Source organism: Apaloderma vittatum, unplaced genomic scaffold (assembly GCF_000703405.1).
Source record: "Apaloderma vittatum isolate BGI_N311 unplaced genomic scaffold, ASM70340v1 scaffold32753, whole genome shotgun sequence".
NCBI classification, from domain to species: Eukaryota; Metazoa; Chordata; class Aves; order Trogoniformes; family Trogonidae; genus Apaloderma; species Apaloderma vittatum.
In genome coordinates this window covers 17,024-29,475 of record NW_009710648.1, presented here as the reverse complement: position 1 = coordinate 29,475, position 12,452 = coordinate 17,024, and the positions used below count along the sequence as shown (strand labels likewise).

At 41.0% G+C, this 12,452-nt stretch overlaps 1 protein-coding gene across 1 annotated transcript in view; it reads right to left on the bottom strand.

The window, feature by feature from the left end:
- Positions 1–2,991: 2,991 nt before the first annotated feature.
- Positions 2,992–12,452, bottom strand: part of ENPEP (glutamyl aminopeptidase (aminopeptidase A)) — a gene marked incomplete at its 5' end in the record, with an annotated part of 25,247 nt that continues 15,786 nt past the window's right edge. The window contains 10 exons of the mRNA XM_009867337.1: positions 2,992–3,267; positions 3,511–3,589; positions 4,368–4,508; positions 6,435–6,605; positions 6,715–6,816; positions 6,919–6,992; positions 7,746–7,896; positions 8,693–8,748; positions 8,864–8,991; positions 12,373–12,452. Coding sequence (XP_009865639.1) covers positions 3,118–3,267; positions 3,511–3,589; positions 4,368–4,508; positions 6,435–6,605; positions 6,715–6,816; positions 6,919–6,992; positions 7,746–7,896; positions 8,693–8,748; positions 8,864–8,991; positions 12,373–12,452 — 1,132 coding nt within the window. The remainder of the gene's footprint in view (positions 3,268–3,510; positions 3,590–4,367; positions 4,509–6,434; positions 6,606–6,714; positions 6,817–6,918; positions 6,993–7,745; positions 7,897–8,692; positions 8,749–8,863; positions 8,992–12,372) is intronic.

Sequence of the window (12,452 nt, the reverse complement as noted above, 5' to 3'; positions counted from 1 at the left end):
AATTCCTTCCTCGCTGATCGAATGACCGACGGAAAATAATCTCTTTTTAAAACAGTTCACATTTCTTTGGATTCAGTTTCAAATTGGCATTCTTAAGCTTATCGCAGACCATTTGTAAATGCACTAGTTCCTGACCGAAAGATTTAGCATGTACCAGATTTGTTATCCGTCTAGGACAAACAATCTGAAAGAGGCACATGCCATACAGTACATTCTCCATGAGCCATTTAAAGGTAGCGAGAGCACTGCGTAATCTAGAGAACATTATTTAAAATTGACAGAACCTCTACCCTACCATAAAATAGCCTTCTTCTAGGGCTTTCAGATTTACTTCCATATTCATCTACCCACTTAAGATCAGTGTAGAAATCCAGCTAACCTTTCTGTAACATCAGAAGTATTCAAGTATTAGTCAAATATCTCTCTGATCCAGCGTGGCTCAGGCACAAAAGCTGCACGTGGTCTCATCTTCCTGAACAGAGTAAGAATCAAATGACAGGCAGCAATTTCTTGGTTCCCTATTTAAATCCCCTTCTCTCCTCTGTTCACTCACAGTCATGAGCCCAGTAGTTGTTCAGGCTTGTCCTTGGCTTCCTGCTTGTTCTTTGCCTCAGTGGTATTTTTTTTGTTTCTCTCTGACTGATCTTTTTTGCTTTTTCTAGTATGGCAATACACAGTGCTACCAATATGTGCCTTATCTTGAACAGTGGTATGTTTTTATGATTTGAATGAAGGCTGCTTTTGCTGTAGCTTTCCAGCACCACAGAAAATTTTCATTACTTGTTACATTTTCTTTGATGAAATTCTATCACTGTAGCTGACAATGTTGGCCATCCTGATCAATGGGAGTAGGAGCTACATCTAACAAAGGAGAGAAATCTCTTAAAGAAACTACTTTTATCTTTTCTCTTTCCCATAGTACTCATACTTTTCCATCTACAGCAAATTGTGGCAGAGTAGTTAATCAGTTCTTTCTGCAAATTTCATTAAATGAGCTCTGAAACAGAAGACAACTGAGCTCTGTGCTTCAACACCTTCATATCGGTTTTGCATTGTTGCACATCATGGCCAGCTGGAGTTAACTGGCATTGCACAGGAAACTTCTCTGCGCTCATAATTCTGTTGTGCAACACACTGCTAGTATTACAAGTTGATACTACCAAACCAGTTTGTGACCTTGAAAGAGAGCTGTTGTTTGGCTTCTGCTCCTTCAACTCTCTCATTGAAACTACAATCATGAAGGTGAGTTGCTAGCTGTCCTCCTGAGCAGGCAGCTGCCCAAGGACAGCCTGCTCCCTGTGTGCTGAGCTGCTTGTAGTTTGGGTGTGGGCAGCTGCTTCACTTTCACTGCCCTCTGTGTGTCATCTGAGCAAGAAGAAGAACTGGAAGAAATTGCCTGGCCCTTTGCCACCTCTTTACCTTAAAAAGCAGCTGGGATCTGTAGCAAGTTGTAAACACTGTTACTCAAAATCCTGTCATGTTTTGTTTGCGGGAGGCAAATGACTGACATTTCCCTTTGACAGAACAACTGACTTGGTCACCAGATTTGTCTGGGCTTGTCGCAGCTATTTGGGTATCTAGGGAGAGGCCCAAAACAGTCCTAGCCCTGACTCTCATTGGGGAGAGGCGTAAAGGGTTTCTGTCTGGAACTATACAAGATTCTCTGGAGCTCTCTGTGCTGTAGCAAGGACCAGAGGCAGGCAGAGCCTGTACTCCAGGATTTCTCTATGTTAGAGCCATTTCCTCAATGTCTGTAACTTTCCCTTTGAATAGCATTGCAGGATGAAAGGAGGAGAAGTGCTTTTCCATGCTTCTGTCATTCCATCCCGACTGCTGTGCCTTATGCCTCCCAGGGCTACCTGCTATGAGGTGCTCTGTGGTCCTGTTCTCAAGGCATCTGGACAGGGACTGGATCTAGATGGTTCCCTTCTGCTGCACCTTTCTGCTCAGGAGACCAGGGAGAAGGTGAGGAAGATGGGGTGGCTGCCTGTAAGGGTGTCAGGACACAGCACATGGAAACCTGGGAACTCCCAGGCACGCCAGCTCCCAGACTGGGAGGGGCAGGCAGAGCAGTCCTGCTGCCATCTCCAGCATTGTAGTGACAGAGACACTTGGGACCGAGAGTTGTTTCTTTGCGGCCTCTACTTCTGCAGCAGAATGAACTGCAGCAGTGAGACTCATCTGCTCCCTCTGCCTGAATCTGCCTCTTTTTTTTTTTCATTTTCTGAGAGGAGACAGCAGTTTTTTCAAAGGTCACTGAAAATACATGTATGGCATAGCTGAGCTGTATAACAGCTGCTTTTCTACATGCCAGGCAGTTTTGCCACTTTATTAGGAAGAGACAAAGGTTTCCAGGTAGATTTTTTAAATTTTATTTTTCCCTAAGAAAAGAGACAGTAAATATGTCTTGTTTACAGTAGCGGCTGCCAAAAGTTCTTTTGAGAAGATTTAGAAATAAGACAAAAAAAAACCCCAAAATGACCCGCAGCTCAGCCTACAGAACCCCATTTAATAACATTGTAAAAGGAGCTGATAATATTGATCCCTTGTGTACTGGTAGTTAAACTTCAGAAACCAATGGAGAAGGAGGCTTAACTCGTGCTTCCATAGTATCAGAATGCAAAGATAAATCCCAAATGTAGAATTTTTACAGCTATAAATACAGAGGATGATTTTCAGACAATGTTAAAATTACTGCTTAATTCCCTTTCCTTCAAGGGAAAGGTCCTGTGGGGTGTGCTTGGAAAGGAATCCCTGAGTGTACGAGACACACTTCTGTGAGAACCAGGAAGTAGCTTCTCAGTGGTATGCGGAAAGACTGAGACCAGCTTGATCAGTGATGTTCCCAGTTCTGCCATCACTTCTGCTTGAGTAACTTTAAATATTTGTTTGTTCAAACAAATTAATCTCTCAAAATATAAAGCTATTCCTGCACACAAGTGCTGGCAGGATCTGGGATCGGCAACTACACAAATATTGCTTTGGCAGTGGTGTTTTTAGAAAAAACGTTAAGCCTTGGTCCTCTAAGGTACCCCGGTGAGAAATCCACATCACTAAATATCTCTGAGGATCCGAGTGCCCAGAAGGAGCGACTGGTATTTTTAACAAAGTAAGACTTTAAGGGCTTAACTGTGATTCTAGCCATGTTCGTATTTCCTCCTTGTTTACTTTTAGCCATTCGATGTTGTTCTTCACCTGCTCAATTGACTGACTCCTGGGCGATTCTCCGGCCCCAGCATTAGGATATTTCTCAAAGAAATTTTCCATCTGGAAAAGAGAGAGAAAAAGAATTGTTATTAAGTAAATAATGCTGCTAAGTGTTTTTTTTAGGGTGACCTGGTCAAGGAAAATTTGGCTGGGAGAGATATTTAAGCTCAGGATAGTAGCACTGGGGTAATTTTACGGTAGCTCATACTACTTTACACATTTACAGGATAAAAAGTTGAGTTTCCTAGCCAGCAGACTGTTATATATATTGACTTAAACCCAAGAGAAGTGCTGTCACCATACCTGCCAAAGCTGAAGCTCTGTGTTGAAGGTTTGGCTAATAGTTACTATTCGACCAAGGTTTCTGTCATTGATGGTGAATCTAGAAAACCAATTTAATAAAGAGTGTTTGAATCAAAACCATTGAAAAAGAAAAGGGAGAAGCAACTATCTGAAGCTTAAACTTCTAAGTGTGCTACAATGAAACAGGCATTCGGATTTCAGCATTTGGGAAATACTTGAAAAATTAAACAATATCTGTGCTGTTCATATTTACTAATGGAGTCATCTCTTCTGGGTTTTTTTGGTTTTTTTTGTCTGCTTTTGTTTTTTTTTAATTAATGACATTGTCTCATGCTGGAAATTAGGTCTATCACTGCTCAGCAAAATAAATGCTCTAGGCTTGCATTTATGCTTTGCCTCTGTGCCTTCACCAAGTGCTTTGAAAGAAGAAGGAAGGAGAGGAAGGTCACTCAAATAGGGAGGAGCAAAGCTTAAAAGGTTTGCTATTACTTCCACTGCTCACCTTACATCCACTGCTTGCTGTTACCACTAGAAGGAATTAAAAAAAAAAAAGCTATACACTCTCTTCTTGCTATGAAATCAATAGAAAGAATGACTGACTCATTTCCATGCAATAACCAGATTTCTTTGGCTTTGGTATGACTTTCTATGATCATTTAGGGAAAGAATGGTTTTCAAGTTAGCAGCAAAGTACTTTTTCACAGCAGATGGATATAATTGTGTTGAATACACTTTCAGTTTTCATTACCAAAGGCCAGTGATTAGAGCTGTGTAGTGAAAACATGGAAGAGTGTGGCATATAAGAAGATACGCAGGTGGATGTAGACATAAGGTTTCCAATGAGTTCATGAGCATACCTGTCAACTAAGTACTCCCAGTTAAGTCGTATCCAGTCCCAGGCCATTGTTTTCCCATAGGTGTTATACGAGATGTATCTCAGGACTGTGAACACATCTTGGCTTTTGATGAGGCTGGTGTTGTAAATGTATTTCAGATACCTAAGGGAAATGCCATAAGAATCAATGAGAGCCTTTCAGAAAAAAACACAGGAAGCAAATAACAAGTTAACACTTTCAGTGAAGACTTAACTGATAATGACGAGAAATGATCCAATGCTAATGTCTCAAGTATTTGACATCACACTCAACAGCCCATTTCCAAGCCGGAAAATTATTTTTTACTACGGCATTTTAAAGGTGAAGTATACTGATCTAAAACATAAGTATCTGCTGGTAACTGTGTAGAGATAATTGTATTAAAAGAAATCTAAACAGGCATCTCTTAGTAAGTAGTGTTTATGTCTCTAAGTTACTTGAAAATAGCCCAAACCCATTATTATTCCTATATTTTAATCAAGTAGTTAAAAAAAAGATTGCATCAGTCAGTAGTCCAGCCTGGTCAGGTAGCCAAGGGACAAAAAAGTAGTTGTCTGTGCTATAAAGTTTTATAGGGACCATGAGGACACACACAGGTGGCTTTCTCACACTGGGATCTACACTGTGTGTTCTGAAACTCTTATTCATATGAAATAACAATTGTTTTGGGCATAATATGCCTGCAAATGCTGCAGTTATACTTCCAGTTACAGCACAAATGGTTTTGACTGACAAAGTGAAGGAATCCCTCAGCTCACATATTTGCAGGGAGATGAGTAGAGTGGTCGTGGCTTCACAACAGCAGCTGCAGAGGAAGTCTCTTAAGGTGCTGTGTGCTAGGATTAAGGATTGTCTTCTTTTTTCCTGTACATAAGGGACAATTTTCTCAACCTTTGCTCTTTTCTCCTTCTTTGTTATTTTAATAGTAAATTAAGAGACAAACTCTCCTTGCTTTAAGAGGGATTTTTTATTTTGTGCTAATATAGGCTGATCTAGCTCATTAATTCATGTCTTAATCGTGTTAGTGATTAGTTACTGAATGGCTTTAGATTATGGCTGTTGTGGTCACAAGTGTTTAGGAACACAGCTGCCTCCTACCCCTATTTTATTTCCTCTAACTCTTATATTTACTCTTTCTGAACCTCCTATACTTCCTTGTTTCATCGTGTTTAAATTTGGAACTCTTCCAGGTAGAGACTGCTCCATCTCATGACATTTAGATAGGGCTCCAACAAAGTGGTGGGCGGCCCCGGTGAAGATGTTTGCCTGCATCTCCTCTACATCATACAGCTATATGCAAAGTTATCAGACAAGGCCAAGGGAGCTGGTGTGTCTCCGCAGAGTGGCAATCTGGGGAGATGCTTGATCAGTCTGACAGTCGGACCTGCCTGGGGCAGTATCCAGACTCCTCATTAATGCCACGGCAGCACGAGCACATACATCCTCTGGTTCCAGCTGAAGTACCTCTGTGCAGCACTTTAGGGAGCGCTGTGACTTCCCAGGGATGCCTTCATAGGCCTGTTAGTAACAATTGCCCAAGGTTTTCCTAGTGTTGACTCCTTGGAAGGTAGACATCTAGTCTAGGCAAACTCCCTCTGTAGCCAATGGAGAGTGACTGGTAACCCCCAGAAGTTATTCTTCCCATACATTTTAAGTCCCTTTCCTAGTCTGGGATAAACGGTGCTCTGGTGGTCCTGCCTTCCTTCACTCATTATAGAGGAAATATAGGTGACTAATTTTCTCCCAATGCTTAACTATCAGGCACCTAAAATTACACAGGGTAAAGGCACTGTTGGAAGAACTGAAGGCTGTTGATTGTGTGCAGAAACTATCATGTGTTCAATATCTTTCCACTAAAGGAGCAAGGCTTTTTTTCTGCTACAGTACAATCTCAGAGGGGGGTGTTAGATAACTGGTCTTGAAAATGTGTTGCATTCCTCATGCTGCAATCTGACAAAAACGACAGCACGGGAGAGAAGAGAGAGGAATGAGCAGACGGTGACCAGTTGCTTCTGTAGGGGAAGAAAAATCTTTGTGTATTTAAATCACCTGTCCAAAAGGGTGATGTTATTCACGGATGCCAGGCCATACAGCAGCTTGTCTTTTTCCTGTGCTAGTGAAGTTTCTTGATATTTCCTGAACATTTGATTCCATGATGTCTCATTGCCTGAGTTCTGCATCCCATAGCGATATACCAGGAGTCGGAGATTTGAAGGAATGCTAAAATAAAGAAACAGTACTTGAATATTCCTCCCCCTTTCCTGCTTGAGATCCATCACCAAGTCACCTGTGATGTTCTTCACCAGCCACAAAAGCTGTGAGCACTCACGTATTTCCTTGTAGCCACTGATTGAATAGGTCAGAAGCGTTGTTCAAAGATGCTGCATCATCCATACTGCAAGCAAAGTCTAGAACAGAGGCACGAAGAAGCCTTTAAAAGAGAGAGAGAGAGAGAAAGAGATTTTCCTACTGCTTAGCATTCTTTGAATCCATCAATAGTATGAGAAATACAAAAAGAAAATGGTTGTTCAACCTCTGCAAATGGTCTCCAGTATCATTCCAGAGCAGTTGATCCACAATGGGTTTTACCAGGTTGCGAAAATATTCCTGAGGTAGGAAAAGGGGATTGGTTACTTGTGTAGATTTCTTTAAATAACAATATATTTGCTTCTACAGTTTATTCCCCTTAATTTTTCCCATAACTAGCACCTCTTAAACAAAAAGTACCACAAACATGTGCAATCTTTCCAGATCATCGCAGCGTGCCAGGTCGGAATGCTTGCAGTACTGATGCACAGATAGGACAAAGGCAACCTGTTTATCTCCAGCCTTGTCTGTGCTCCAGAATGAAGGTTGGGATATAGTGAGGACATACTGCCACAGCTGTTTTCCAGACATAATGCCGAGTTCAGGAAATACTTATTTTACTGTCCATTAAATCATGTTCAGCACGTTAGGTCAATTAACAAGCTTGCTCACTGCCACATTGAGATATAGCCATCCTTCGTGCTGAGGACAGGCATCAGAGATTTTGCTGCCCTATAAATGTTTCTCTACTGCATGCAGGGCAGCCTCGGCTAACAAATGTCTGTACTGTGACTTATGGTGATGGATTGTAAGAAAAATTAGGCATAATTTCTTTCCTCCAAGTGCATAACCCTGAACTGAGAGTTTAGGTAATTCAAAGATCAGTACTAAGCAGTTTTTATCACTTTTTAAATAAAGTACAGTAACAAAAAGTGAATATTGATAACTCAGTAACATTTAAAATCACTTGAGCTTCACTATCATTGCTTTTACAGATCCCGAACTGTTATATCCAGTGATCCCATGCAGGAGTGGTTTTTTTTGCTTCATCACCTGAAACCGGGGATAGAGATTTGTATCATCTTTAAGCATGTCGGAGAGGTAAGTTACAGATGATATAACTCTATGCCAGGGTAAATACTCTGTTTCACTTGTTAGGTATTTTGTGAGCTGCAGGGGAACAGAGTAATTCACAAGTCCAGGTCTGTGGAAGGAGAAAACATAACTTCTGTTATTTGAATGAATTTGAGGAACTTGCTTCTTTAAAGATGTTAGAACACTATTTACTTTAGAAGGTCTGAAATAATGAATTTTGGGAAGGGGAAAATAGGCTGGAATGTAAATTAAGAGGTGTTTTCCAAAGAGACCACCAAGGATCACTGTTGATCGATGCTTAACTGCCGTGAGGAGGCTGTTCACATTGTGCAGTAGTCTGGTGTCCCCAGAAGTGGGTACCCCTCAACTGACTACATTGACTCCTGTCACATGAAAAGGAATTCCTACCTCTGGAGACATCTTGAAAGGCTGGGGAGGTTCAGGCTTAGAGGCTGTCACAGAAGGTCACCTAAAGTTTACGTGTGTGAGCGTGGCTGGCTACAAGAGCTAGAAGTATCCAAGCAAGTTTCTAAACAAGATGGCTGAGGTGGTAACTTCCTAATGCCATGCTGTGCATTGTAGACATGCCTCTGAGTTTTTGGATGCCTAACTTCTTCTTCTGGAGTGCTTCTATTATTGTCACTTACGTGACAAAATCACCGCTTTCTAAGTCCTCTTTTTCTGCCAGTGAACTGAAGGGAAGCATTTCTCTTGACTGCATTGGTATTGCAAGTTGCCAATACATACTTGAATTTGTCCCTTTTGGAAGACAGCATAAGGTGATAAAAAATTAAGACTTGTTTATAAACTCAGAATTTTTCTTTCAACCACTTGAGTTAATTCTAATTAAGAAGCAATGGAAAGGGAAAACCTTGTGTTGAGATCTTTGCAGGGAATTAGCTTACCTTGCTAAAGAAAAGGCATCATCCAAAATCCCTGCACGATCAGCAGCTGAAAAAATCTGTGTGAAAAGAGCAAACGAGTGATCAAGGATATATGGATTGTTTGCAGAAAAAAACAGCCTCTGCAGACCTTTATGCAAGACCCACCAGACAAGTTAATGTTATGACACTCACTTTGTGGTTGCTGACCAGAAGAGTGTTTATACTGGCCCAGTTTTGACTATCATAGTTCACCCGATAGAATCCAATGTGGTCTGGATTTATGTTCGTGAAGGAATTAGCAAGTGATGGTATTGTAATTCCTGAAAATAAAAAAAACAGTGAATGCTTTGTGCATCTTACATGACATGGAACTCACTGGAGGAACTCACTTTGACTCCAAAAGGAGTACTTAATTTTAAGGAATATCAAAATAAGGTTGTGAGTTCTCCTTCTCTGGAGACTTCAAAACCCACCTGGATGCGTTCCTGCATGGCCTGCCCTAAGTGAGCCTGCTCTGGTAGGGGGGTTGGACTAGAGGATCTCTGGAGGTCCCTTCCAACCCTGAACATTCTATGATTCTATGATTCTATCCAAACCTTAATTTTATTTATTTTTTAAAATAGCTATGAGTAAAGATGAGTTATTATAGACTTTAATGAATGACAGCACTTCTCTTTGAGTAGTGAATTGTGGTAATTACGTGGACCAGCTAGTTTGTTAAATTTAAGATGGAGATCTTTGTGATTAGGGTGAGGATAGTGGAAATTACTGTCATTCTAAAAGCAGAAAGTTGCAAAGAAACGGTTCTTGGAAACACCTATTTTAAAAGGTTTTGAATAGAATAGAATTAGAATAGAAATAGGATACAGTAGAGTGGAGAGTGGAGCGGAGTGGAGTGGAGTGGAATAGAATAGAATAGAATAGAATAGAATAGAACAGAACAGAACAGAACAGAACAGAACAGAACAGAACAGAACAGAATAGAATAGAATAGAATAGAATAGAATAGAATAGAATGAATCATTAAATTTGGAAAAGCCCTCTAAGATCCCAAAGTCCAACCAGCAACCCAACACCACCATGAACACTAAACCATGTCCTGAAGCACCATGTCTAGACGTTTTTTTGAGCACCTCCAGTGATAGTGCCTCCACCACTGCCCTGGGCAGCCTGTTCCAATGCTTCACCACTCTTTCAATAAAGAAATTTTTCCTAATATCTAATCTAAACCTCCTCTGGCAAACTTGAGGCCATTTCTTCTTGTCCTATTGCTAGTAACTTGGGAGAAGAGACTAACACCCACCTCACTGCAGCCTCCTTTCAGGTAGTTGTAGAGAGGGATAAGGTCTCCCCTCAGCCTCCTTTCCTCCAGGCTGAACAACTCCCATTCCCTCAGCTATTCCTCATAAGACACAGTCTCCAGACCCCTCACCAGCTTTGTTGGCCTTCTTTGGACTCGCTTCAGCACCCCAATGTCTTGTACTGCAGCACCAAAAACTGAACACAGTACTCAAGATGCAGCCTCACCAGTGCCAAGTACAGGGGCATGATCCCTTCCCTGGTCCTTCTGGCCAGGCTGTTTCTGATCCAGGCCAGGATGCCATTGGCCTTCTTGACCACCTGGGCACACTGCTGGCTCATGTTGAGCCAGCTGTCCAACAGCATCTTCAGGTCCTTTTCTGCCCGGCACCTTTCCAGCCACTCCTCCCCAAGCCTGTAACGTTGCCTGGGGTTGTTGTGACCCAGGTGCAGGACTCGACACTTGGCCTTGTTGAACTTCCTACAACTGACCTTGGCCCATCAATCCGGCTTGTTCAGATCCCTCTGTAGAGCCCTCCTGCCCTCAAGCAGATCAACGTTCCTGCTCAGTTTGGTGTCATCTGGAAACTTACTGAGAGCGCTCTCAATCCCCTTATACAGAATGTTGATAGAGATATTAAAAAGAGCTGGCCCCAATACTGAGCCCTGGGGAGCACCACTTGTGATGAGCCAACAACTGGATTTAACTCCATTCACCACAACTCTCTGGGCTTGGCCATGCAGCTAGTTTTTAACTCAGCGAAGAGGACACCTGTCTAAGCCATGAACCGACACCTTCTCTAGCAGAATGTTGTGGGAGACCGTACAAAGACTTTACTAAAGTCCAGGTAGACAACATCCACAGTCTTTCCCTCATCCACTAGGTGGGTCACTTGGTCATAGAAGATCAGGTTGCTCAAGTAGGCTATTAGTTTTAAATTTCTTGTATTTTATCCTCCATTAATTTAATTTTTCAGGGTTTTGGTTTTGTTTTTTTTTTTTTAATAGCATGGCCTAGGCTGGAAGGGACCTTAGCGATCATTTTAATCCAGCCTCCCTGTGGCCAGGGACGCCACCTCTTGACTAGATCAGGCAACACATGGGGACTGAACAGGAATCGAACTCGCGACATTGAAGTTGTTAGCGCCACACTCAACTGACTGAGCTAACCAGCCCCCTATTTCAACTAACTTTTTAAGGGTTTTCTTTCCTGTGCTCTTCTCTGATTCCATTTTTAGATCTATGGATAGAGGTATTACAAAGTAGGCTGAGACTTTATTTAAGCACTCATGTTAAGGAATTTCCCATTGAATTAAATCCTTGAAAAATGTTCCTTTCTCAGAAGCTCAACCTGGTCCAGTTGGTACTGCAAGTTATGAAAGTCTTTCTATTGCCCATTGAAAGCAACAGTCTTCAGTCTGTGGTTTGAGAGTGGCTGGAGTTAAAAGTATTTTTCTGTTTATATAACCCCCACAAAATATTTCAAAAGGCATTTTTTTTCTTATAGTTGCTCCTTGTCCTATTAGCCAAAATTTTTGTGTGTGTAGAAGTAAGCACCTAATCATAGCTTTGCAGGCTTTGTCAAGTTAATAGCCCCTTGCAGTCCACTGTAATGGCATGTGGAAGTTAAAGAAGGAAGATTTCTTTGTGTTAACCTATGACTTGTATCATGACTTAAGTTTTTTTTGTTTGCTTTTGCATGGATACTAAAAGCACGCAAGTTTAAAAAAGAATAAAAGAAAAATTAAATTTTAAACAGGTAACATGCAAACAAGCACAAGAAGAGAAGAGCTCATCATGATATTTCTGAAATTACAAATGTAATGAAATTTTAAAAGTCAGAAAGTATTTTTTTCTTTTTTTCCACTTATTTTTCCCTGTTTTTTTCACTAGAGTTGTAGAATGAGAAATTCAGATTTGACTGCAGAATAGAACAATCATCAAAAATACCTATGCAGGTATTTCCTCATTCCTGAAATCAGCATTAGAAAAATTGTCTCATCCTTTGTAGTTTTTTTCTTTAACTGAACTCAGAGTGCCAGTTTACCATGCCACAGATGCATTCATCAGCCTCCCACTTCATCTCTTTTCTTAGACTTGAAAAAGGGCATATCTAAGTCCCATTGGTATTAGTACATCATAATTAGGAGCATGCTTAAATGCTTCCTTCAATAGGACTGGATTTAAACACATGCTTAAGCACTTAATTGACTTGAGCTTAAATTGACTTAATGTAAAGAGTCATCCTATTGCAGCAGTGACTACTAACTTCAGCACAAGCAAGCTGTGTGCTGGTTCCTGGATCTGAAAAGCATGAAAGTTAATTCTGTGTTTTATTTCTTGTTAAAGACATAGAAAATCTTTATCCATTCATCACTCTTAAAAGAGAAGGAGAAGTTTACCTGCAGATTCTGATGTGTTGTAGAAAGTATAATTTGTTGAATTCCCAAGTGTCCATTTCACTGGTATATTCCATTTGTAA